The following is a 26,086-nucleotide window of genomic DNA, read 5'->3' as shown; positions in this document are numbered from 1 at the left end:
CCCAGCCATCCCTTTCACGAGCTGCTCTTGTGTTCAGCCGGGTGCTGAAGTCAGGGGGTAGGTCGTGGGGTGGTTGCTAATTTCTGCCAGTTAGGAAGATGATGTTAGCAGAAATGAGGTAATTGTGAGTTCAGCTGTGGGCAAAAGGAGGCCGGATTGCTGTGTTTGCTCATCTCCCTGGGAAGTTTGGGAAAGTGTGATTTCAGTTGTGATGAGAGCAGCCTGCTAGAACAGGTGGTTTAGATCTGACTTCTTTCTTCCAGACTGAATTACTCAAGCTGCTGCTTCGTTATTGCTTTTGGGAGCCACCTCGTGCTGCCTGTGTTCCCTGCGGCTGGGGTGAGAGAATTGGCAGAGACCTTGCTGGCCCAGGAAGGGAAAACGGTTGGGCTTGGTACCTTTACTGGGAGAGGGACAAAAACCAAGAGCAGCACCTGACAGGCTGTCAAACAGCGTTGCAGCAAGATCTTGAAACAGAGGCAGAGCAGAGATCAGTTGTGGATGCCAAGTCAAGTGGGATGAAATGCAGTGTGCTTTTGCTGCCAGCAGTCCCAAGGGTAACGTTTCTGGTGCGAGAGCCGAGTTGTTGAGCAAAAGTGGTGCAACGCAGGTGCTAAATGAAAGCACTTGGTTGTGCCTTGCAGGAAATTATTCCTTAGGCTTGGGAAATCAGGGGTAATGCATGGTCCCAGGCAAACAGGAGAGCAGGCTGCATGGAAAGGGCGGCATGGATGGAGGGAGCTGCCAGCCGTGTGCTGCCATGTCTGCTGCTGGCTCTGCCGTTGGCTTTGGGTGTCCTGCTGTGAGGCAGGAGCACTTCTCTGCGTTTGGGCTGATCAAGTCAGGTGTAGTTTCGCTCCTAGCAAGGTCAGGTCATGTTACGGGAAAGTCAGAGGCAGGCCTGGGAGCTCAAGTCTAAAGATCCCTTTGGTGTACAGAGGTAGCGCCCGTCAGGTGGGGATTTAAGCAAAAAGCTTTTGGAAGGAGCTGGGAAGGTTCATGGTGTCATTTACTGCCTCTGGCTGATAGGTGCTGTCTGGTAATTAGCGATAAAACAAGTGGTCTTTGCTCAGTCCCCATATCTTAGAGGACCTTGTGGACTGAGGCAATAAAAATGGGATTAGGTTTGTAGGTGCAAAGGCTGGGAACAGGAGGAAGAGATAACAAAAAAGTGTGAAAAAAGAAGAAAAGAGGAAAGAGGGAGCTGGCATAGGGGTTGATGCAAGGGTATTTATGTGGTCCTGATGGGCTTCATTATGAAATAAAAGCTATGGAGATGTTAGGAGGAGTGTGAGATGATGTCAAAGCCGTATCAGTGCCTCTACAGGTGCAGGTGGGACCTTTGACTCGTCCCCCAGCCACAGGCTGCCGGGGAGCGGAGCTGTACTGCGTGGTGGGAGGAAGGCTCTGTGTTCCCCCTGGAGGGATTAGAAGCCTCATTTCATCCTAGAAATATGAAAAATGAGAGAGGGTGTTTTCTCCATGATAAACATCAGGGTGGAGGAGTTGTTCAAGTTAAAGGACAAGGCTGAAACAGGACCAAAGGAGTAAATTATTTACAGATGCCTTGGCAGCACCCTTGATCTTGCCTGGTCTCTTCCAGCTGATTGTTGTGTAAGTTTTTTTTTGTTGTTTTATTTTGTGGCTCTTGGCCAGGAGTACTGAAAGCTTCAAGAACAAGATGGACTGTTAAACAGGGCATGTAATAATGCAGAAACAACTAATAAGAGAAGTCATCTGCTCTAACGCATGATGAAGTGTAGGGCTTGGTGCCTTTTTCCCGCCTAGGTCGTGGTTTTGATTACAACAGCTTTGTTCTCTTTGATTAATTCTAGTCCTATGTTTTGGGGAAAATAGTTCTACGTGCAAGATCACTGCTGGCAGAGGTAGCAAGTGGCAAATTAGCATGGAGAAGACTGGCTAACGAACACTTTTACAGAGTTTTGCCAAGGTGATAGGAAAGAGGACAGAAGAGGCTTGATGACTGAGCAACCAGCTGTGGCTCCAAGTTATTTTTTCCAAGGCCCAGCTTGAAGGGGAAGTACTTTCTCATCTCTTGATGACTTTTTTTTTTCTTTCAATTCACATATTAGTCATGAACCAGACCGTTTGACACAGCGAATTTGGTTAGGAGCACTGAGACGCTTTAGATTAACCAATTTTATGTTAGTGCTTTTTTATGTTATACTTGGAAGCATCTTCAGGGTTTTTTCATTTGACTCTTCTTGGTGGCAGAGGAGAAACAAAACTCACCACCAGAGAAGGCTCGCAGTGTAATCCTGTGACACTGGGAGCCCTAATACCAACTTTCCTGGTACCTCAAGGGCTGAGGATAGGGATTTTTGACCCTTTCAGCATTATTTGTGTTGCTGCTGCCCCCAGCCTTGTTGCAATGGGGCAAAACCTTCACAGACTGGTGGAGGCTCCTAGTTTAGGTGTCTGGGGTGGAACTGTGCACATCTCATGCTGGTTACGTTTGATTCCCAGGTGATGGAGTACGAGAACAGGATCAGAGCCTACTCCACGCCAGACAAAATCTTCAGATACTTTGCCACTCTGAAAGTGATAAATGAGCACGGCGAATCTGAGGTTTTTATGACGCCGCAGGATTTCGTGAGATCGATAACACCTAATGAAAAACAACCCGAAAGTAAGTGACGTATGTGTGTGCTGATTGCAAAAACTAACCCAGCAAAGGGGAGTAAACTCTGCAGTCTCTTTTTCCCTGATCCTCAAATTTCCCATCAAACACTTACGTTGTTGAGTATCATCTGTCTCTGTGTTGACCCGTACAGCACAAATTGGGGGGTTGCTCAACAATTAGTGCCTGGGCTGCTGCCACAATAAAAAGGTGGTGTTCTTACCCCATGCTTTATGCCAATGGGATGAAGCGCAAGAGGACAAGGGAGCTGCAATGAACAGAGGAGGAAGGCAGAAGGCTACTGATGTACGAGCCAAACTCATCTCTCCAGCAGAGTCTGCAGTGTGTCTGTGCAAGCTTATAAGTGGTTGTCTTGCAATGCTGCCAGATAATGTTGATAATTCAGGTTTGTAAGTGTTGCTCTGAGTTCTTGGGAGTTTTGAACCCAGGAGTGCTCGGGCTTAGAAAGCACCTCCTGAAGCTATCATGCATATTTAATAGAGAAAGGTTCCTTTCAACTGAAACACAGTAAGAACTGTTCCTAAACTTACAAAAGGAGGGTGCTCTGCCAAGGAAATTGAGGAATAGAGGAGTACAGGTAGCTTCATATGCCCAGCTGAGCCATGATGCTGCTGGCCAGGGTGGGCCTCATCTCTACCTGCTTCAAATTCCCTGATGTCTGAGCTGGAGCACATCTGTCCTGGTACCTGGATGGGTCTGGGAGGCAACAGGCTGGAGAGCAGATGCTGCTTTTCTAGGATGAAAAACTGTCTTGAGCATTTGAGAGGCTGGGTTTTGCAGGGTGGTGGGAGGGGTTTGCATATCTTCTGTTTTGGAGGAGACTCGTATTGTGGGTGAGGTGTAGGGGATTGGATTTATTAGTCTCCCACAAAGTATCTCAAAGAACAAAGCACATTTTGTCAAACTAAAACTCCTCTTTGCAGGCATTGAGGAACCTCAACCCCCAAATGCCCACTTTCTGAGACTGAGGTTTATATACAAGCTAGGAAATGGTTTGATGTCTTGTGGCAGGTGCTGAATAAATACTGTGTACACTTGTGCTTAGAAAACAACCATGTGAAGGAGGGAAGGAAGAATAATCCCATCATTACCTTAGTGTTAAAACACGCTGCTGAATTGATATTAATGTCTTGAAGTCCTGAAAATGGCAGTAGTTCTTCATATTAATTACTTCATTTCACCTTCAGCGATGGAGTGGCTTGAGCAATGAACAGAAGGCAATGTTCAGAGATGCTGAAAACGCATTACTATTTTACACATGTGAAGCTCCTTGAGTTAGTACTTCCAGTAGCACCTGGCTGAGTGTGAGGCTTCCCATGTAAGTTATTTTTTTGTCAGCCTGCTTAAAAACAGAAACCATCCCATGCTTAATTTTAAGCCATTTGATTCTCCTCTTCTACGGTGTAATACCTCTAGTTGGTGCTTTTCAAAGTGTGCACAGAGAATGTGGAAGAGTGCCCAGCAATGTCTACTTCAGTGTCAAGCAAAGGTGAATAATTTCAGTCCTAGAAGCAGCTAACTTTCCCCCATAACTATTATTCAGGATAGGTGAGCTGCTTAAATGGCCCTGTGAAGCCCATCACGGCCTTTAAGTGCCTGCAAAAGCTACCAGTCAGTGCCACACAGCAACCTAAAAGGGAAATTACCTTCGTGATTGATGGAATCACTCTTGGAAAGTGGCGTGAGATGGAAGGCAGTGGGCCTTGGCTGGGTGTAGGCAGCGTTACAGCTTGTTGGCTTGAAAATCCAACCACCATTGCTGTTGTGGATTTGCTTGCAGACAAAACTAGCTTGTGTGTTCCTTATAAGCACTATAGATCATGCCAATCATGGTAAGTGATTTTTAAACATGTAATGAACTCAAAAGAATTAAACATTTAGTGCTACAGTAAAGTCAAACCAGCCATAACCTTGTTCCCAAATGTTTTAAAAGCTGGTAGTAAAAGAAGATAGGTCTAGCTTTAAAACCAGAAATTACATTAAGACAAAGACTGCTACCTGCTGGCTGATTTATCTGTGTACTTAACATCCGTTTTGTACTTTTGACTCATAGGAAAATCTGGATCATAGGTTATGGAGGAAGTGCTGGGGCTGCTTTCTCCCTTAGTCATGACTCGGGTGTGCCCTCCGCTGGGGCTGGAGCATCCTGCCTTCATCCCTGGGCGCTCCTTGGAAATCTCTGTCAGGTGGTGGCATGGCCTGCTGTGCTCACAGGTTAATGCTCAAACTGGCATACTGACTCCTCTGTAGCCCTACTGACCCCAAGGCTTTCTGCAAGAGGTATTACGTAGTGTTTTCCTACAGTAGACCTTAAATGTGGATTCATCTGTTCCTAATCCGTTCAGTTTTAAAGGACTCACAGCGCACAAGCTGCCACTCGTCAGCGAGTGCCTTCTCACTGATGTCTGTGCCATTTGATCAAGGGCAAATACCGTGGAATACCACAGTGCCTCTGAGTGCCTGCTGCACATAAGTTTTAAACTGCTGATCTACAGAGAGGTCTTACACCTGACAAATTTCTACAGCTTATGTATGGGAAAGTTTGGTTTATTGTCAATGAAGTGTCAATTTTAAATTCTCTTTTTTGTTTGGAGAAAATGAATTCCAACTCATTAGCTGGCGTAGGTTGCTTTCTCTTAATAGTTCAGAAAAACTTTCTGCCCTGGCTTTGGCTTCCTGTTTGCTCACAAGCAAGCAGAGAAGCCGTGCTTGACACACTCCTGCCCAACTGGGAAGTGTCTGCCAGAACAGGCCAAAGAAGAATGGCATCTGTCTGGGAAGCTGCTTGAAGAAAAGTTGTTGTGCTGTGAAGTCCAAGCGCCACTGAAGCGTGGGCAGTGATAGCTGCTCCCTGCAGTCCTGTTTTTTTTTTTTTTTTCCTCCCACCTTCTCTTCTACCCAGGAGGTGGCTTGGCTCCCAGGCTGTGTGAGCATCCTGCCTGGTGCTTGTTCCAGACAGTACCAGGAGGTTTTGGTCTTTGTGAGAAGGATTAAAAGAAAAAAAGGCTTTGTGTCTTACAGCAGCACACTGTAACAAAGAGATGCTACACCCAAACTAGTTTTGTTCATCCATCCTTGTTAACGTCCTGAGTTAACCCAAACTCCTGCTGCATGAAAGGTCTTTCAGGATCCACCCTGCTTCGCAGTGGCTCAAAAATGCGAAGTCTTGGAAGTGCAGAACGTGGCAGGTTTCTCTCTTTTTGCTTGTAAGGAACCAGGAACACGCTGTCAAAGCTGTGCCAAAAGCAGCAGCTGTGCCCTGCAACCTCTGTGTGCAGAGCGGTGCTGGAGGAGAGGAGCTGCGAGGGATGGAGCTGATGTCTTCTGGCTGGATCTCTTCAAAGGAGTTGATTGAAGAGGCCACGTTGTTCAGGAGCAGGAGTGTGGCCCTGGCGTACATTTCTGTAGAGTGCAATCTGTGAAAAATATGTAGGTTTATGTAACAGTATGTAAAAATAACGATTTGATTTCAGCTTCATGCAACAGCTCTTCAGGTATAGTAGCACTGGAGTACGCAGAGTCACCTTATGAAATGCTTGGTGCTGGACTTTAAAAAAAACTTCTGGTTTTGTATGGCACATAGCAAAAATCTTGTGCTTCAGTGTGGATGCATAGGAGAGGACAGAGCTTCGGTGGCTGAACTGGAAGAATTCTGTGAAATTCTGCACAGAGCAAGGACAAAGGTGTTATTTGGACTGGGGAGCCTAATTCCAGGTTTTTAAGTGTTTTGCTTTTCCTACCTGGACTTAAAGAACAGCTGAGCACAAGGTGGCTTCTGAATTGCCACAATGCTGAGTAGTTTGGGGAACTCAGCTGTCTATGCTGTCCCTCTTGGGAAGCCAAGCAATGTCCCCGATTTCCCTCAGCATCGCTTACACTCAGCTGTGGTGGTTATTTATCTGGGGTTTGATTCCAGCCGGGGCACTTGGCTCCTAGCAGCCCTTTGCAAGAGTGGCGTGCTTGTTGTTTTTGCTGCAGAAATATCCTTCTTAGGCCAGGATCATCTCTGAGCCCTCATACTCATGCAAAACACAATGCTGGCGTACAGCTTCAGATGGGAAAACTCAGTCCAGTATTTTCCCCTTCCCTAACCTAGCGTGTTGTGTATGCATGGCCAGCAGGCTCCTCAGTCTTCTTAATTGGGCCTTTTGCTCATCTCCTTACAAGAAAAAGTCCATGCCCTAATAACCAGGGGGAAAGGAAAAGCAGTCGAGTAAATCTTACCCCAACTATGTGGAAAATCTGACAAAGGTATAAAGACTGGAGGGAGTTGGAAAGATTATTCCATCGCAGTGGAAAATCGTTGGCATCCCAGAGGAAATCATGATGGTTTCTAATTCATCTGAACTGTTTCCTTGGCATAACATTAATCGTTCTCCTGGAAGCTCGTTTGTTAAATAATTCTTAGACCTGCAATCTATAAACTGCTGCCTACAGCTTTCTTTCCCAGGTAACACGAGGAGCTTAGTAACTGGTACGTATTTAGCAGGCACGGTAATTAGTTAGCTTTGAGTGCATCTGTGAGACGCGCATTTTCGTTAATCAATAGAAATATAGCAAGCATTTGACTTCAGGTTTTTATTAGAGCTGAACAAGAGCAGCAGCAGGTTGTTCCGTGTTTTTTCCCTTTATATCTATTTCCTTTTCTCTAAACCATCCCTCCCGCCTCCAAATGAAAGAAGCAAGCACACAGAGCGAGGCTCTGCTATTGACCGGCCTCTTCCCCCTAGCGTGGCAGGCAGTGAGTGTAAGTCATTTTGATTTATTCGGAAACTTTTTTATTTTTAGTGCTGTGAAACTACCATCAAACAACCATGAATAGCATCCTGTATTCCTAATATTGGTGATGGAGGGGTGTCAATCTAACCTGAAGCACCACTTAATGGTGATGCCACGTCTTTGGCCTCTCTGTGGCAGCTCCTGATTGTATTTTAGGTACTGTCAATAATCGTAGCAGTAATACAACATGGTACTTAAGGACCACAAATAAGCAGGCTATGGCAGGGAAATTTGGAAATCACTGCAAGTCGTTCAGGCTCCTGCAGAACCTGTGGCTGGGTAAGCAAAAGGAGCACTGATAATCTGGGTGCGTGGTGAAAGGCGAGGCGTTGTGTGGTGTTTGATGGAAACAAAAGATGTGTTTCAGGATAGGTCATAGCTCTGGGTCTGTTTCCTTCAGGAGGCTGAAGGAGCTGTAATGAGATCACGCTGAGGAAGGCTGTGGTCTGGGCTTTGGCATGGGATGACTTTGCAGGAGAAATCTCAGCCTGCAAAATGAGTTTATACTGGGCTCGTGTTCAAGCGATACTGTGTGTTTCAGACAGTGTGCTAAGGAGCTGTTTCATTTCTCTTTGTAGAGTTCGAGTCCATTACCTCGGCTGAATGGCTTGCTGAAGGCTTCATACCAAAAAATTGTTCCCCATCTCGTGCCTTGGGTGCTCTTAGTGTTTTCTGTGTGTGGTGCAGGGGCTGTGTCACACCACAATGAGCACCGGAGCCCAACTGGAGAGGCTCCGCGGGGAGCCTTTGTGGTGCACCTTGTGCCTTCCAGCAGCAGGGGCGTTTAATGACAGGCACTCCCTGAAACAATTTCTGGCTTTCATTGTCATCTCCTGGAAGAAATCCTTTAATCCTCTTCTGGGAGAATGGCACTTCAGCCCCTGCTTCGTAGCGTGTGCTGGAAAAGCACTTCTGCTGTGAAGTGTGCCTATTAGCTCGTGCTCCTGCAGCTCCTCAGTAACAGCCCAGCCGGGGGATACTTGCTTCGTGAACCCAGCCTGCATGTCATTCACTGAATCCTGCAGAGGTCTTAACTTAGCACGCTGCCTTTTGAATAACAGAAATGTAATAAGTAATGTTCTTTGCTTTCCTTGTTCAGATTTGATTGTCGTCTTTCACACAGCGCTTCCATTTTGCTGGCTCCCACGTTGGCTTTCCAGCCTTATGCATACCTTGAGTTTCTGCTGTAAAAGTCTTTGAGGAAAAGCCCTTTTTTTTTTTTTTGTATGTAATGTAAAGAAGGAAGAACACAGGTATCAGGAGTGTTTGGTTTCCTTTTGTTCACTTTTAAGATTAAGGACTTGCGGAAAAACACATAGCTAAACCTGTAAAAAAAAAAAAAAAAAAAAAAAAGGAAAAGGGGAAGTGTGTGCAGTAAAAGTGTGTGCCTTGGATGTATATATGCCTTTGTAGCTTAACTTTCACAGTTCTCATTAATTTGGTCAGGAGCTATTGCAAGGGGAATTTTATAGGTGAATTTAAGTGTGGAGCTTAGGTAATGCAGCAGAGAAGGGATATTGTGCATAGCCGCGAGTCAGGATGAGCATAAAACACCAACGTGAACTGACATTCCTGTGCCAGCAGTATGTAATGCTGTCTTCCAGTGTGCCCTGATATAGCGACGCAGAAAAGGACAGCAAAAGTGACACATTTTTGTGCTGCATTTTTGGGCTTTTTAGGTGTTATTTGGCTGTTTTTAATAACTTCCTATACATACATACAAAATCCTATAAGGATTTGTGTATATATCAAAGAAAGCACTCGTTCATCCTTGCTTCCTGCTCATCCCATGAACATCCATTCATTTTGGGTCATCTTTGAAACCTGTTTGCATTTCTAATAGTGCCCAGTTTGAGGGGTTTTGCCATTAAGATGTACCTTCTGGTTTTGTCTTATGACATTTTTTAGCATTCTGTGAGCATGTATATAATGCTGGCCTGCCAGGGATATGTTTTAGGGCATCATCTAGTATATATGTATAAGCACATTGTATTAAACAAAACCTGCCTTGAAATGTGACAATATATATCCTCCTGCATTTATGCACACAACTTTGAGGAGGAACAAAATTCTTCCACGGAAAAGAAGATTAAACTCAGAAAGTGCTTGAATATGCAATTTTCTGGCTGTTGTCAGGCGCACAAAATGGTGAGAAGGTGCTTTCTGGCTTGAATATTCACAAGTGCAGAAAGCCCTCTGACAGCTGTCTTGACCTCTGAAATTGGTGATGGGGGAGTTTTAGCTGCTTTGGTTCAGAAAGGTTGAGGAGGTCACCCTGGAGTGACGAGCAACTCCATTTTCTGCACTGCACCCATTATGAACCTTTTCAATAGATGAGAAGTGTTTTATTATCCTCCTCCACACGCAGGTGATGCGGCAGGCTGCTCACTGCTCCTCCGAATGAGATAGAAGAGGTTTTATTTAGTTTTTCCATCTTTTTTCTAATTTAAATTGAAACGAGCAATCGATAATTATCATAAACAGTGGCAGAAAATGCAGGGGATGTGGCTGTTCCTTGGGGTTTTATTCTTCAGAAAACTGAAAATTGGCCCTCGTGCTCCTGAATTACTGGAAGCGCTCGGTTCGAGTTCTGCTTAATCTCTTCTCGGGATGCATCTTGCTGAATTTGTATTGCAGAGCTCCAATAATTAATCTTTCTGATGTTTTTGTGATCTTGCTCATCTGTGCATTCATCAGTATATGTGCAGCCTTCTGGGCATGGCTCATCAGATGGAGGGCTCTGCTCCTGAACTCCGCAAATGCTTTTTTTTCCCTTAATAGGGGTAAGAAAAAATACTTCTGTGATGGTATGAGATCGAATTTACTAGTACAAATAACCTCCCTCCAAAATACCCTTCTAGCTAAAGCACTCACTAATACAGTTGCATCTCTTCACCTGACTGCTCATGAACAATTTGATATAAAAATACAAACGAGGCTTGGATTTATATGAAGAATTCCCAATTATGCAAACAATTCTGTTTTTCCATTTGTGAACCACTGAAAAAATGGTACTGAAAACAAAAGTTTTATCAATGTGCATTGACTTGGGGCATCGTGGGCAAAATCTTTACCTGTTACCAGCAGGAATCTCCCTGTTTGAGGTGGGTGTTTCAGACTTGAGAGAGGTGCTGGCAGCCGTGCTGCTATTGTCCCTGCAAGATGAGGATTTTCTTTTCTGATCTTATGAATTTGTCTTTTGTGATCAAAGTGCATTGTGCAAGGAACTAAAACTTTTCTTTCACCTTGTACTTCCCAGTGATGGTATTCACACTGTTTTACTTCCTAATCCCCATTGAACCAGAAAGCCCAAGAAATGCTTGCTTTTGTGCTCCAAGACCATTTTTTAAAAATAGCTTTCTTTTCTCTTTCAGATTTGGGGCTGGATCAGTTCATAGTGAAGCGCTATGATGGGAAGGTGAGCACATCAGACCAAATGTATATTGTTCAATAACCTCTGTAACCTGGAGTGCTTTATTATCTCAATATAGGTGTAAATTCAAGCATTGTCTAGGCTTCCTGTTTGGTAGCATTGCAGTGTTTTTATATAATGACAGTGAATGAGAAATGTTTTTATGAAAGGGGACTTCACTCAGTGTTGACAATCAAAACGTTTCTGCCTCTTTTAAGTACTGGTACGCCAGGAAATGTTATGTTATAATCACATTTCCTCACTGTTGCTTTATGACCAAGAGCCCCATAAGCTATGCATTTTCAGGGAAAACTCACTTGACTCTTCCCTTCCAGATTTGTCTCCAGTTTCCTGGAGACGCTCGATTCTTTCTGCATCCCCAGCATGTATTTCTACTCCATCGAATCCCCTCACTTCATTCCGCTTTTGAACCCTAGGTCCTTTCTGCAGTGGTACACAACTGTTCTGGATGTTTGTGCTGTCGTGGTACGTGTTGGTAAAATGCTGAGCATGCTCTGATGTAGTTTTGTCTGTGTAAATGGGGCACGTAGCATCCGACCTGTCGTTATACAGATGGGAGACTCGATTAACCACACCATAAACCCCACTGGTACAGAGGTAGCTCTGGCCCCAGCACTACCAGCCCATAGTGACGTGCTGCAGATGCCTGCAGGTTTGTTTTCCGTTATGTCATCGTGGGCACGTCCTGGTACTGCAGCTTTCAGCAATGTTTTCTTTTCCTCTGCGTCATCTGGAAATCAAACTTGTGTTTTTCCGAAGCAAAGTCAGCACCTGATCCCCTCCTTGCTGTAGTGATGTACCTGATGCGTCAGGCGCTTCCCGAAAGCTTCAACAAAGAAACCTGGCTTTAAAGATTAACATACAACGCAGCAAGGGCTGAATGCCTGCAGTTCCCTGTCTTCCTTCGTTTAGTAGGGAAAGGTGATCAAACACCTGAGGTCCCTGTCACCTGTGGTGTTCTGCTTGCCCAGGCAGCAAAGCAAATCTTGCGTGAAAAACAGGCACTTGGAAGGTGGTGGTTTGGCAGCTGGTTTTGATGCAAAAAACTGAATCATGAACACTTCTTGTCTTCCCCACTGCCACAACCACTGTATCTGCTTTTCAACCTTCCAAAAAATAAAGCACGTATTTTCTTTGCAAGGTACCAAAAGTTTCTCTGTTCTGTGGCTGGTTTACATCAGCTCGCTTGCATCGCTTTATCTTGTCAAGCTATCATGTTCCTCCCTGAGGCTTTACATAAACAAGATTTGTTTGTAGGGCAGAAAAGCTGAAAGCCACACTTTTTCTTGCTAATAGTTCTTCTGTTCCTGAGCACTCTGCCATCAGGTCTTATCATATTGGGGACGAGATCAAGGCAAACAGTTTGGACTCCACTTTTTGTGACGTGTCTCAGCACTGAGGACTTGAATCACGACCCCATCGGGGTGATGGACGCAGTTACTGCAGAGAACCCCACTCGGTGGTGAGCATCTCTGAAGGGTGGAGCCCTTTGCCCTGGTAGCCTTACACACTAACCGTCCTCCTCTCTGGCCTGTAGGCAAGTGAAGTTGTTTTATACAACTTGGAGGTGTCAGAGCTGCGCTTGGACATCCCCACACTCTGATCTGGGGAGCCTGGAAATGAGGCAGCAGGCTTAGGGTACTGCAGCAGACTTCATTATCTTCTCCCAGGACCTATTTTTCCATGGTCTAATAACAGCCTGGAAGCAGCCTGCTCTGTGGGAAGCGAAGAAATAAAGGTTCTTGTTTGGCTGCCTGGCTGCTTACAGCTGCCTTGGGACTGGCTGAGTGCCTCTGGCTGTTAGGGTCGTGGTGATGTCCAGGTGAGACAGGAATGTGAGGAGAGCTTTAAAAAAAAATTGGCCTTGGCTCTCCCTTGGTAAAGGAAGAAGCTGACAGTAGATGGATGTGTCTGGTAGCATCTTCTCCTCGCTTTATTGCTTGCTTTGGGTTTCAGCTTAAAACAAACAGCCCGTACTCAGTGAAGCACCACCTGAGGTGCTGTGAGACTGACCCTCCTCATCCAAGTTTGGCCGCATAGCGGCACCCAAGGGATAAAATCCTTTTGCATCTCTTCCTCCTTGCCTGTTTCCACCTGCTTATTCCTCCCGGGAGGCAAATCCTCCTTGCTCTGCCTGGAGATGACTTCCCCAGCTGCGGCTCTGCCTTGGTGGAGATGCCGTTCTCCTTTCATGCGTTGGCAGAGATGATGAGCTCGAGCAGAAGGCTGGGAGGTCTGCTGTTCCCTTAAGCATCCTTACAGATGTCCCGTGGAGGCAATGGGACCTGTGGCCCAGGCATGCACTCAGAAAGTAATAGGCTTGTGCACTGGAAATTTCCTCTGCCTTTTTAAGGTGAAAAGATTGAGCTTTCAGACAGACAAGCTGTGCTGCGAAAAAGTACTGGGAATATGCAAGCTAGGTGCTGCTGAAGAGTAGAAAGGATTAATTTTATTTCCAAGCAAAGGTTTGTGCCCAGGGTTGCAGGTAAATAAACTTTTTCACTGATTCTTTCTATAAATCAACATAAACAGCTGTGCAGCCAGTTGCATTTTACATGCATAGCACGGTACAGAGTTTCAAGTATTGGTGTGAATTTTGAGCATGAATGGTTGAGATGTGAACGCCACGCCATTAGGATGCAGGTACGAGTTGCTCTTTTCACAGCACAAGTCTGATTTACTTAAAACTACAATTTACTTAAAACTACAAGAACAAGTGAGTGGCTGCTGTGCAGTGAGTGGGACTGGTCTTGCCAAAGGATTTTCAGGGATGTGCCTCTTCTGTAATTGTGTGGGGCTCCTGAGGCATCTCGCTGTGCATGGGTTTGAATGCTATGCTGAAACTACAATATTTCTATATTTCTTTTTTTTTTTTTTCCCCTCTACCTGCTCCTTTTTAGTGATAATTCAGAGAGTGGCTGGAGAGGGAGGTAAATGTTACTGCCTTATTAACGGGAGCTGGGCTCCTGTAATCTGAGCCTGGATAGTTTTCCTCCGCTCATTATGAGACCGAAAACCCAAGAGACATTCATCCAGTGAATCCAGAAAATCCGTGGTCAGATCTGTTCGCCTACATGAACTCAGTTTTGTTTGAAACGCTGAGTGCTCAGGGAGGCAGCGCTGTCTCTGGCTCCGGTTTTGTTTGCTTGTTTCACCCCCAGGCAAGCAAGCCTCAGGAAACTAGAAGAGAAGAGGTATCGATCACTGTTCATTCAGTAGGAGGGAGAAATAGATCAGTTTGTCAACATTTCAGAGCGTTCATATTAAGCCTGAACACCGTTTAAGTACCTTCCCGTGATAGTTTTAGTGAAAAGGCTGACGTGAGACCAGGCAAAATCTAACTTGCAGCCTTGGATGCTGTGAAGTTAAGACTCTCAGACTGCAGTTGTTCATCTGCTCCATTTTTAAACTGTTTCTTCTTCTTGCAGTCTGGCTGCGGAAAGTAAATGCTTTCCTTAACCCATCAGCTAAGCACTGTGCTCACCAGTGCTGCAGCAGCAATCTCTTGTCCCTGCTGTTGTACCATCTTGAAAGGTGTCCCTCTTGTTCAGGGCAAAGTCCTGTTCAATTACAGACGTGCTGCTCCCCCTGTTGTGTCATGTTCATCAGGGCTTCAGAGCAAGCAGTTTGGAGAGTGACGTGGAGGTTTTCTTCCTGCATCAGGCTTTAAAATCGATGTGTTGTTCTGTGCCACCACTAATTGCTTGCATCCTTGCTTAGCAAGATGATAGTGATAAACAAGCTCTCACGTTACTAAAGGGAAGTAAGTCTCATAGCACCCATCGTGTGGCATAAGCTTTGCTGGTGTTACACACATTGTAATATGGGTTTTGTTAAAAAAAAAAAAAAAAGTCCTTTTTCATGCACTGTTTACTCTGTTCTCCTGGCTTATGCATTAATGATTGACAAGCTTCATCTTCTGAAGTGATGCTGTTAGCAGTGGTCCTCTAAAGTGAGCTGCACGTCCACCTTGTTCAGAGCAAAGCCGTGCCCTGTCTGTCACCTGTGCAGACAGAGGAGCCGCTGCTTGCTGCGGTCCCCATCCTGCTGAGCCACAGGAGGGAGCTTTCAGCAGCACAGCCTGAGCTAAAGGGGTGAGTGGAGGCAGAAAATGGATGTGGTGGAGGCACAACATAGAAAAAAACCTGCCTGGCTTGTTAGTTTCAATACTGAGTAAACTTGACTTGCCCTTTTTGTTCTCCTGTTGGGAAAATGTCTTGCTGCTGCTTAATATGAACAAAAGCCCCCTGAGTTACCAGCAACAGCTTGCCTGCATGCAACCACTGCTGCAGGAAGTAATAAAGGCTTTCACTGCCCTCTGATTAAGCTTATGAATTAAGTATTTCCTGCCAGCAGTTGGATTTACATCCCTAGATGTTTTGGGATGCCCTGGAGTACCACACAGCAATAACAAAATGAAGGGAAGGGCAGATACTTGAGTTTCTGTGCCTAATCCTTGCAGAAATTTTCCCTCCCTGGTTATCAAGAATTCAGGCCCTACCGGAGGTGGTAGGGTTGCCAGTAGCCTGCAGACATCCATTGCAGTCCTCACCACTTCACACAAGGGAAGGTGGTCAATTTTGAAGCATGTCTGGATGTTCTGGCTGCTCACTTACATTGTAAGTTTGTGTTGTGCTTTATGTTGGCTATTTGTTCAAAGTACACCTGTTTCCATGTTGATTTTCCTTGATGTTCTCATTGAGCTTGAAGTGTAAGGAGAGGAGAAAGAGGTAAGGACCACTGAAACATCTGAAACTCACTTCCACCATGAAGAGCCTCTCTGATCATAGCTCAGTCTGTTATGCAGGTGGGCAGGCTTGTGTAAGGGGCTAGGATGAGGTTTAGCTTAACCAAGGCCCTGTAAGTGCAGGTGTGGGTCCAGGGAAAGGGGAGTTGCCCTGCAAGTGAGCCTTTTAGGGCTGCTGGGAATTAATACAAGAGGAAGATTTCATGCCAGGTGACTTAAAGAGCGTCTCAGGTGCCAGGAAGAACCCCCCCAGAAAGGACTGGAGGAAGATGGATTATCCTTAGTACAGGTTTTTCTAGTGGATTGAAAGATCTTGCTGCTAATTTTGAAAATATAGAATAAAAAGGGGCCTTTATTCATTAGCTAGAATTTCTGGGCTCCCTTGCTTTGTGTATGATCTCAGGCTGGGACATGGGAGCCGGCAGAGTGGCGTGAGCTGCTGTAGACCCAGGCTTGTCATGAGGCAAGCTCCAAGTCCTGCTTTCATTCAGGAGCCTGACGCTGGATGAGAGCTCTGAGTTACTGTGGTGTTCAAGTGCCTCTGAAACCTCCCTTCAGAAGGATGCAGCGTAACGTGCATGTGCAGTTGACTTACCGAGCTCATTAGCTGAGCGAGATCCTCAGTACTTTTCCTTAGATGCAATGAAGCAGTCGAGGAGTTGTGTAAACTCACCTGTATGAGCTCCTGCCACTCTCATGCATAGGAGTGATTGAAATAAGCAGCTGGAACTGGTCACACCAGGGACTCTGTCTGGTTTATGCCTTGGAGATACCTCGAGGCGTTCGCCTATCCTGCTCTGTCGTCCATGCAAAACATCAGTGCCTAATGTCAGATTTCCTGCTTTTACATTTCTTTACCTTCTGGCCTTACCTAGAGCCAGTCGTGCTTACATAACGAGCAGGGACATGTTATACAGGTAATAACCTCACTCTTCTGAACCTAAGTTCTCCACCATGCCCCAAAGTGTTCTGACTAGCTGGTGGAAGATGACTCCTTCCCATCACTTAGCAAAAGCAAGCAGAGACGCTGATCTTGTGAAATAGCAGCAGACCTGTGATTTGAACTAATGTGCTCCTCCTCCACCTCGCTGACACCACTGCCCATGTTTGTGGGTTTCTTTGCTCGTTAGCTTTCTTCTCCCAGCCACATGTGGCCCTCGACTGCTTTGCTTGGCAGCTTTGATTTACTTTTCTGATCCTCACTGCCACTTACTGTGTGCAGTTCACCAGGACCTGTGTGGATACTAACCTGCAGGTTCTTCTCTTGTTTTTTGAAAAAAAAAAATAATCAAAGAGAACACTTAATTACATTTAACACAGGGTAATTGCACGGCACACAAACATCCCTGTAGACATGTGTGTTGCTTTACCTCCACATACAGAACACTTCATCCTCTCCTGCCTCCTACCAAGCGGTTGTGTCCTGTTTGTATGGCTGGAGCTCTACTTGCTGTTGCCTTGTACCACTAATTCTCTTGCTCGTTTTCACAGGGTTCGTTGGGCAGATCCCGCTAACGTGCTCTGGTTGCTGTCCGTGCTCTTTTATTCTGGTTTCTAGGTATCCAGCGGGGTTTCTTCCAGATACTAATCCGTGATACTTGTGTCTTATTTCTAATGATGGCTTTGGTGTAACCAAGCGTTCCCTCGTTTTCTTCCCTTCTCTAACCCTCTCCCCTTCCACCAGGATTTCTGGCAGGTACAAAGCAGACAGCATGTGCTTTAATTACTTTGTGCTTCAGACCTCATGATACGCACTTTTCATGTAAAAGGGACAGTGTATGCTGCCCCCTTTTCCCTGCTCCTTTATGAAATAATCCTGAAGGCATTCTCAATACGTGGCCAAAAGGATTTATGTCCAATACTCCAGCCTGGGTTGCTCAGAACGAAGTCCTCAGGGTAACTTTTAGTACTAATGGAAGCATCTTCGAGCAGTGCTCCAAGGTGTATCTCCCTGTCCTCCTGTTTCCTTCCTGCCTTTTGAGGCCCCTGACTTGTTTCCAGTCTTATTAGCAGCAGAGGGCTGGTTGTGTTGGAAAAAGATGTTTTTTGCTTGAAGCCGTGGAGTTATTTTTGTTTTGTGGGAAAGGAGAGGCATTGCCCTGGCCAAAGCTTTTTACAAGCTTGAGGGAGATGTCAGGTACTTGAATACGTGTGAGTTAGATGAAGGTGATTTTTGCAAACTTGCCTGAGGTTTTCAAAGGTACAGAACTATGTAGGGTGAACTGCATTCAGAAATAGTTGCTCAGGAAGATATTTAGATGCTAGAGTTCATAAAAAGGCTTCTGGGAAGAGGAGCTAGGAAGCAGAGAGAAGATCTTTTAGTGTTAGTAAGTAAAGAGGGAAGTGTACCCTGAATATGTAGTTTTTGCTGACTTTCCCTCTGGCTTTCATTGATTTCACAGCATCAGAGGGCAAAGTAAAAGCATTCTGTGCAGAACTGTTTCCCCACGTGCTTTCACACTGGATTTGTTCATGGCAAAGGACATTTCTGAGTGTACTGCAGCCTGAGATGCATCCTGATATTCCATCTGGGGACCTGAACAGACATTTACATTCAAGGGTGTCGGAGGTCAGCTCATTTCAGAAGCATGGTTTGGGACACCAGAGACCTCATTTTAATCCTCGCCCACCAAATTTCCATGGCAAATGCTGCTGTGGTCCTACAGGCACCTTGTGTCTGGGCTGGAGCACAGCTTCATTTCCCAAGCATCGCCTGCCCTTTGTACTTAACGGGGGAAAAAAAGAGTGTGATGGTGTAATAAAAACAGTCCTGGGCTGCAGCAGTGTGGGGAAGCTGCTATTGTGCAAGCAACCCGAGCGCTGCTCCTCCTCGGCTTGGGTTATTTGACTTAGAGGAACTTTGAAAATACAGCTCCATTTTGGGCAGAATCGAGGCGAGGGCTGAGCCAGCTGTAGGAAAGCAGCACAGCCTGTTGTTCCTGGAGAGATCTTCTCGCTCCTAATTAGCGCAGTGAGGAGGCCAGGAGGGCTGGGTTAGCTGTGCCGCCATCGTGCGAGCGGCAGGATTAGGAGAGCTTCATCTCCTGTGGGTTTTGGTAGAAAATCTATGGGCTGCAGAAGTTTGTCTTCAGCACTGAGGATTTTTTTTCTTTTCCCCTGTGTGAAAAACAATCCAAGCTTGCAGATGAGACCTCCTTTAAGCTCCTATTTGTGAGAGATTTTGGGCAACCTGAATAAATTGCAAATGTGTGGTCAACAGAGAACAAATATTACTCTGAAGGAGCTGTTCCTAAGCAGCCATTATGGCCAAAAATGACCTTACGTAAGACTCCAGTGGTTTGTTTGGAGCAGCAGAAAGCGAGTCCTGGATGCACAACCCTAATTCCTGAGGGAGCCCACCTTGTTACTCTGCCGAGGACTGCGGCACCGCAGCGGAGGGGAGCAGCAGTGTAGACTGTCCCTTTTCAGAGGCATTCCCTTCTGCTTTCCCAGCAGGGGTTCCTCCTGTGCATGACTGGTTTTGCTGCCTGTGAAGGGTCTGGGAAGTCTGTGTCTCTTTCCTTGGTTGTTCAGAATGCTGGCCTTGCATTTCAGGTGCCCTTGGGTTGGAAAGGTGGTGAACATTCACAGCCTTGCTGGAAGGAGCGGATGCAAATGTCTCTTTCCAGTCCCAGGAGACCACCCATAGGAATCATTGCTGCCTAATTTCTGATTCTGTATGTGTCCAAATTCAAATTTGGAGGGAAAGATATATGCAGAACAACTTCATCTATGTCCAGGTGTGAATTTGGGGCCAGCTGTGTATACAGATAAACAAATCACCCCAGAAGGAGACGGTTTTTAAAAGCTCTTTATTAAAATGCACTCGTGAGAGGTCCTGAGCTGCAGTATTTATCAGCTGCAGGCACATTATAAGCATCTTCCTGTGCTCTAACACCCACCTCCATTTGCCATGCAGACTCTGTTTGCATTTGCCTGTGTTAATATGTAGACTTCATAATAAATTACCTCGAGCTGCTCCTAATGCAAGCTTCTCCACTGCCAAAGGAGGCTTGGGTTTGTTTCCTGGGCTGTAATGACTTCCATCACAACCCTCAATTCGAAAATGTTTATTTCTTCAGCAATACAAAAGTGATATAAAATCCCAGGAGGGGTGTAAAATGACATTTCCCATCCCCATTATAAAGTTAGCTCTAAAGAAAGGAAATTAAAGCCAATTCTAAACCCCCTTATTCTCTCCCAAATCCCTTTTCGTCCCTGTTTCGTAGCACAGAGGGACCTGCCCTGCCTGTTTCTCCCCATAGGGCTTTTGAATATTTGGGCTGAAAAACTCCATGTTTTAGTCTGCTTCTGAAGGCCTTTTTGGGGTTATTTATTTGTAGGGGAGCTGTCTGCTGTGTTAAGCACTGAGTGTCAGGCTGTACACCAGCACCATGCACTAATAGTGCGTAATCACCACGTGCACTGCTCCGTGTTCTGTGCACAAGCAGTAATGGGTGTTCCCCCCCCAGAAAATTCCCTAGCTCATCAGTATTGGCTGTGTTAAGCTGGAGGATTTAACCAGTGAGTTTAAAACGCAGCCCGTGTTTATAGGGGAAATAAAAGTAGGCAGGAGATTTGCGAGATCTCAGGGGGTTGCTCTCTATAAAATCCATCTCAGGCAAACACGCCTTTAGATTACCAGCTCCCCTTGCTTCATAGAGATACTTCATTTTTAGAGACGCGTATCCCCAAACTGCAATGATAGGGAAGGTCATGTTCACCTTATAAAGCCAGCAAACTCAGAACAAGTGAAGAAATTTTGAGCAAACGTACCCTACAGATATCATACAACCCCTACTGCAGGGTGACAAAAAAAAAAGACCATTTCTTTTCACACTGAGCACTGTGTTTTGACTTTTCCTCTGCCTATTGCTACCCATAAAAGAAATGAACGAGGAGATGTCTTTAAAGAGCTTGTATAATTGAGGGTGGTCAGTTGGGACTGAAAGAGAACTGCTTTGCAGCAAGCTGGCTTCACCATTCCAAATATTCCTGGTTTTATATCAGGCAGTACTGGTAACCTTCAGGTTTGTTTTTAAAAAAGGGAACAAACGCAGTATGATGACGCTTGTGAATAGGAGATTGCTATGGCTCACCCCAAATTCCTCACTTATTTACAAAATCTTGCATGCACTTAGATTTTTTTCCTGTTGTTTGGGAAGGCATCAGTCACTGGTAAGTGTTCACACAAGGCAAGAAATTCCCGAAGCTCTGGCGCGCCTGAGCACAAAGGTGGTAGCGAAACACAGCCACGTTACATGAATAAATGTGCCACGTGCATGTTTTTTTCCTCCAGATTGAAACACAAACTGTCAACGTTAAGTGGCTCACCAAGAATATGCTCTTCCCAAAGAGGCCAATCAAGTGTTGCTCGTTAAGGAGCTTTGGAAATGGATCTGCGAGGGTTTTGCTGATGGGGCTTTTCTAGCTGCATGTTAGGAGTGCAGAGCAAGCACTGACACTGCACTGGGTGACCATCTCTGCCTTTACAGAGAAGGCAACTGTTAATTTGCAAAACTACATCTTTTTCTGGATTTGCTTAATTAAGCGTTAACCAGATTGGGCATGTGCTTTGGTGCTTTAACCACAGTTTATCCCAAGTGATGGCACGTCTGCGGTGCTCGCCCTGTGCAGTAGTATTGGCGCAGGGCTCCATCCCTCCCCAACACGTTTCACTCTTCATTCAGCCCTGGAAAAGTCATTTTTTAACCCAAAGTAGAGGTCATGGTTAGCAAGCAAAGGAATGAACAAATGTTTGTGTTTTTTTTCCCCAAAAAATTGTTTGTACCTGGAAGCTTTGGTTCAGCTCGTGTATGTTTGCCCGTGCCTGGGAGCTGTATCATGTATTTGGCTTGAGGGATGCTCCAGTAATTCATTGGTTTTGGGGCAGAATATGTGAAGTTTGTGTTATATCTTTGGGTGCTTTGCCTGCTTGTGATCTCCGTTCATAAACACAAGTCTGGGGGACTGTCTGCATATGGCTTGCAACTTCATTTTCTGCAGCACAAGGATCTGGGGGAGGCTGTTGGCTGTTACTGGGTGCCACTGAAATGTATGTTTAACCCACATGGCTTAAAAAACTGGGGGCAAAATATCAGTTTTTTCATTAGAGGCACTTGTCTTTGAGCTGCTGATTGCTGGGCTTGGGTCTGGATTGGGAAGGGCAAAACCAAGCTTTGTATTTCAAAAAACAGCTACGTTTTTTTTTTTAACCTGTTGTTGGTGTTTGGTGATATCGTAAGATAATTTGCCTGAGTATAATGACTTGTTCCACCAAGACTGGCAGCTTCTCACTGAACTTAGAGCCATGCTTGTGCTGAAATCAATGGTATATTTGGTTTTCTTTTCCTTTTTTTGTACCTGTTAATCTGGATGCTTGCTTGTGTGCTTGTTTAATACAAATTTGCTGCCTGGTTAAAGAAGACATCATAACTGTTGACCCTTCCTGGGCCTTGCTCACCTGTGGATGCTGAGTTGCGGGCGTGTTTTGGGCACTGCTGAATGATTTTAATCAATGTGCTGGTTCTGGGAATGGGTTTAACAGGGAGAAAAAAAAAAAAAAAAAAATTAAATTGAAGATGTTTGACTTGTCACTGAGCGCTTTGAAGATTAGATACAGATCAGACAGAAAAGGGCAAGAAATGTGAAAGCTGAGATGGATAACTGAACACGTAATTCATGAAGGTAACTCGTCTCCAGAAGATGGGAAGCTTTTTTTCCAGTTTCCTGCTGCCACTCATGACCCTTTTGGCGAAGGGCTGGTGTTCAGCGCTGTGGTGGCAGCAGGGCTATGGCCTGATAGCAGCCAGGCTCTGTGTACTGCTCCGTATCTTCCCTACAAATCTCCCCAAATGCCCATCACAGTTCATCTTCTATTCCCAGCTAGTGTTAAACTGTGAGCCAGGCTGGGGCATCCAAACCCTCGTTGTAATTCTGTGCTGAACTCCTGCTCGGAGGAGCGGCTGGGCTGTATCAGCTGATGACAGGATAACAGCTCGTCCCAAATCCACCTGTCAGTGAGTGAAGGATGGTTTTTAAATTCTTTTTCTGTAGGGATTTTAAGACAATTCAGGAGAATATGGTCTAAAACATAGGAAGGAAAAAGGATGGTGCCAGCCCTTGCTGTAGGGGGGAGAGCTTCCCCCCACCCCAAGCAGTAAAACACAGCATCCCAGTGGGCCAGGAGAAAATAAATGGGGAAGCTGTACATTTTTAAAAAAAAAAGACTTTTGTCCTCCCAGCACTGGGAGCCTGGAAACCTTATTGATTGGGTCAGTTGTTTTGCAGCAGCTCGGGTGCACTTTATTTACCCCGTGAAGTTCAGGCGGAGAAATTCTTGCTTGCTGCAGGCAGGCTGAGCACCGCGGTGGCACTCGCCCTCCCCGGGTTCCTGGCAAGTAAGGGCTTGAAATTTGTTTTGCTTTGCCCAAAGTGAAACGCAAACGAAGAAATGCTTCTCTCTCCCATCTGTCTAAACCTGTGTATTTCAGAGAGCAGCTAATTTAATATCCATTTTATTGTTAGTCTCTGGATGTGGGTTTTAGGCTTCTGGAGGCTGTTGGGAGCTGCTTGCTGGGTGTGAGTTTTAAGTGCAGAAACAAGACCTGTGAAAATTAATAAACCAACCTCTGCAGCATCTTCACGGGCTCCTAAAGTGGATGAAGCAGGAGGATGCCACCAGCTAGTTGATGGTAAATGCTGCTGAAGGTGATCAGAGGCAGTAAATCACGCACTAGCAGAAAGCTGCTCTCCCCACACATCCTTCCCTTAGCTCTAAGGAAAGCCAGCTAGTGCTGCCTTGTCCTGAGCTATGTGCCAGCCTGAAGGCAGTTTTGCCTGGGATCAGCCTTGATGGGAAGGGGAGGCAAAAGTCTTTTAGTAAATGATACTTCAGCCCGGTATCCCGCAAGCATAAATCAGTTGTTTTGCATGAAATGAGTGCCATTAGTGTTGTCTGCTGTTAGTGATCCGCCTCTTACTCAATTCCTGACACTGGTAAAGGCAGAGGTGCTGTGAAGAGTTGTATAGGATCTATAGAGCTGAACGTTTTTCCTGAAAAACTGTATTTTTGTTTCTTTTTCTTGCGGTTTCCGAGCCAGATACGGGTTAAGTTTTCATCTAAATTATTAGCTGAGCTCCTCCCCAATCTGCAGCCCCACGAAATGGTGAGTGCTCTCCCAAACTGAGCCGGACGAGAGACATCAGCTGCAGGCAGGGGGCCTCACCCCGAGAGGCTCCGTGCTAACTCTTGCTGGGACGTGGCCCTAGGCTTCTTAGCAGCCTCTGGTCAAAGCAACCACCTGGTTGCTTCAGGACCTTCCTGCTCTTGGCAAGTCTAACTGTTCGACTTGATGTTGTGTTTTGCCTGCTTGTTTTACTGTTGGTTAACCAGTTTTCTTTCCTTTGTCTTGTATATGATGGGATCTCCGCTAGACAGAGGTAATGGTGGGGGACAGTTGTGTAGCTGGACCCTCGTGTGGTGCTGTTTGTTGGTGGTTTTTCCTCAAGCCGTTCCTAAATTCAGCCTGCTTTGACCGTGCTTCTGTGCCTGCATGATCTAGTTTCTATGAAATAACCTCATCCACGCCTGTTCTTTATATTTATTTGGTTTTCCTCTGTGTGTGTGTGTGTGCCTCCTCCTGTCTTGTTCTTAAAATGGGTCACCAGTGTGGAATTCAGCTCCTAACAGTTTCACGGATCCTTTTCAGTCTTTGAAGCTTCAGCGGATCAAAGAGACTTGGACTTTTAGCTTAGCAAGGGAGGTGAGGTGATCAAACACATGCGATATTTTCTATTAAACTTCAAGGCATTGGAAGTGAAGTGGGAGCAAGAGAGGAAGTTTAGGTATGGTTTTGGTCCTGGTCCTCCTTGGTGAGCTTGCAAAGCACACTCCTGAGTTGGATCCTTCTCATCACTACATATATCCAGTAACTTTAATCATACCTTATACTCATGTGAAATAATTCCTTCTTGGCTACTCCTGAAAAGTACAACTAAAGCTAAAATGCTATTAGTGAAATCTAATAGTTTCCTTTTTGGCTCCTATATTATAAAAACATGACTTTTATAGCTCTATATTCTTTCAGATCCAGACAGCATTAAGCCAAATTGACTTAGTTTATCTGTATTTCAGCTAAATTTAGCCAATTGTTGTGCAATTCCTCATCCCTGATTTGAGATAGGGAAGCACTGACCTTTGCAGGCTGCTTCTGACAGATTTGAAGGCTGGAAAAGGTCCACTGAATATCAATGGTGACAGTAGGGGTGTGTGTATGTGGAATGGCTTGGTGGTGAGGATACGAAGAAAGCCTTCAGATTCTGTGTTTAATTGATTGTTTTATTTTCTCCCTTTGGGGTTCGGCTTGGACAAATAAACAGAAGTTGTCCCAGGAGCGAGAGAAGTTTGCTGATGAAGACAGCATCTTTTATGCACTCGGAGAATGCGGACTCATTTCTTTTTCTGACTACATTTTCCTCACGACAGTCCTGTCCAGTAAGTAGCTTTTCTTTCTGCAGTCACTGCTTTTTAGTTTTGAAGGTTTACCAGCAATGAGCTTTCTGATGTATTCTGTGTGCCTTTCCCTAGAAGGGATTGTTGACTGTTTGAAACTTGAGCTGAGTAAACAATTGCTATTGCTACTTCATCTATTTTAGACTTAGCTTCGAGTAGTTTGGAACGATAAGCTTATCTGTGATTTCCAAAGAAGTATTTCTTTTTAAAAAACGTGGCTTTTTTGAATGAATCATTGAACCTGCTGTTCAAAACTGTAAATAGAGAGATGTTCTTTGGTTAACTATGTGATGTTCTCGTGTTTGAGTGAATATTGCCTTCCAGCTCTTCACTGCTTGTTGCAAAGCTGTGCAAGCTCTTCTCCAGCTGCATTTGGTAAGCTTACACTCATGCTTGATGTAATCCAATGAGGAGAGAAGTTAAGCAGTTTACATTTCCACAAGGCTCATCAGATGCCTTCTGTCTTCACATGGCTGCGTTTGACTTGCGTTTGTGATATTTCGGTGATCTGCTAATCTGTCCCAGCAAAGTCTCTTCTCTGGAAGTGCTGGGACTTCAGTTTACTTTGTTGGCAAGAAACGGTGAAACTGAAGCCCTCAGTAATGTGGAGAGGCATTTCTGGCCTTTCTTCAGGGGGAAGGCAAACAGCCATCCTGGCAGATTCCCTCAGACGATGCTGTATCATCAACAGGAAAGTCTACAAATCTGTTCTTTTCCAGTCCTGCTAGAAGGAAGCTTGCCACTTTTCAAATAAACCAAAGCAGTTTATTTTCAGACTTAAAAAAAAAAAAAATATATATATATATATATATACATATATATAAATTCTATACGAGAAAAGTTTGGCCCTCTAAGTGTGTATGATGGACTGATTAAAAAACAAATCCAAGCTCTTGACATTTTACTCTAAGTCCCCACTACTGCCTTTGTGCTGTTCAGGGGGGTCAAGGG

The 26,086-nt window shown here is 45.2% G+C and overlaps 1 protein-coding gene across 3 annotated transcripts in view; it reads left to right on the top strand.

Annotated features, from left to right (window-relative positions):
- Positions 1-26,086, top strand: part of MICU1 (mitochondrial calcium uptake 1) — an 87,898-nt gene that overhangs the window by 27,749 nt on the left and 34,063 nt on the right. For 2 of the 3 annotated variants that reach the window (XM_084525115.1, XM_084525116.1), the window contains exons 6-9: positions 2,488-2,650; positions 10,816-10,859; positions 23,724-23,789; positions 25,003-25,117. In XM_084525115.1, the coding sequence (XP_084381241.1) occupies positions 2,488-2,650; positions 10,816-10,859; positions 23,724-23,789; positions 25,003-25,117 (388 nt within the window). The remainder of the gene's footprint in view (positions 1-2,487; positions 2,651-10,815; positions 10,860-23,723; positions 23,790-25,002; positions 25,118-26,086) is intronic. The other variant, XM_084525117.1, reaches the window with a different exon arrangement.

The sequence above is a fragment of the Aythya ferina genome, assembly GCF_964211825.1.
Source record: "Aythya ferina genome assembly, chromosome: 7".
Lineage (NCBI taxonomy): Eukaryota > Metazoa > Chordata > Aves > Anseriformes > Anatidae > Aythya > Aythya ferina.
Note: the sequence above shows the minus strand (reverse complement) of the source record. Positions and strands in the feature narration are given on the sequence as shown.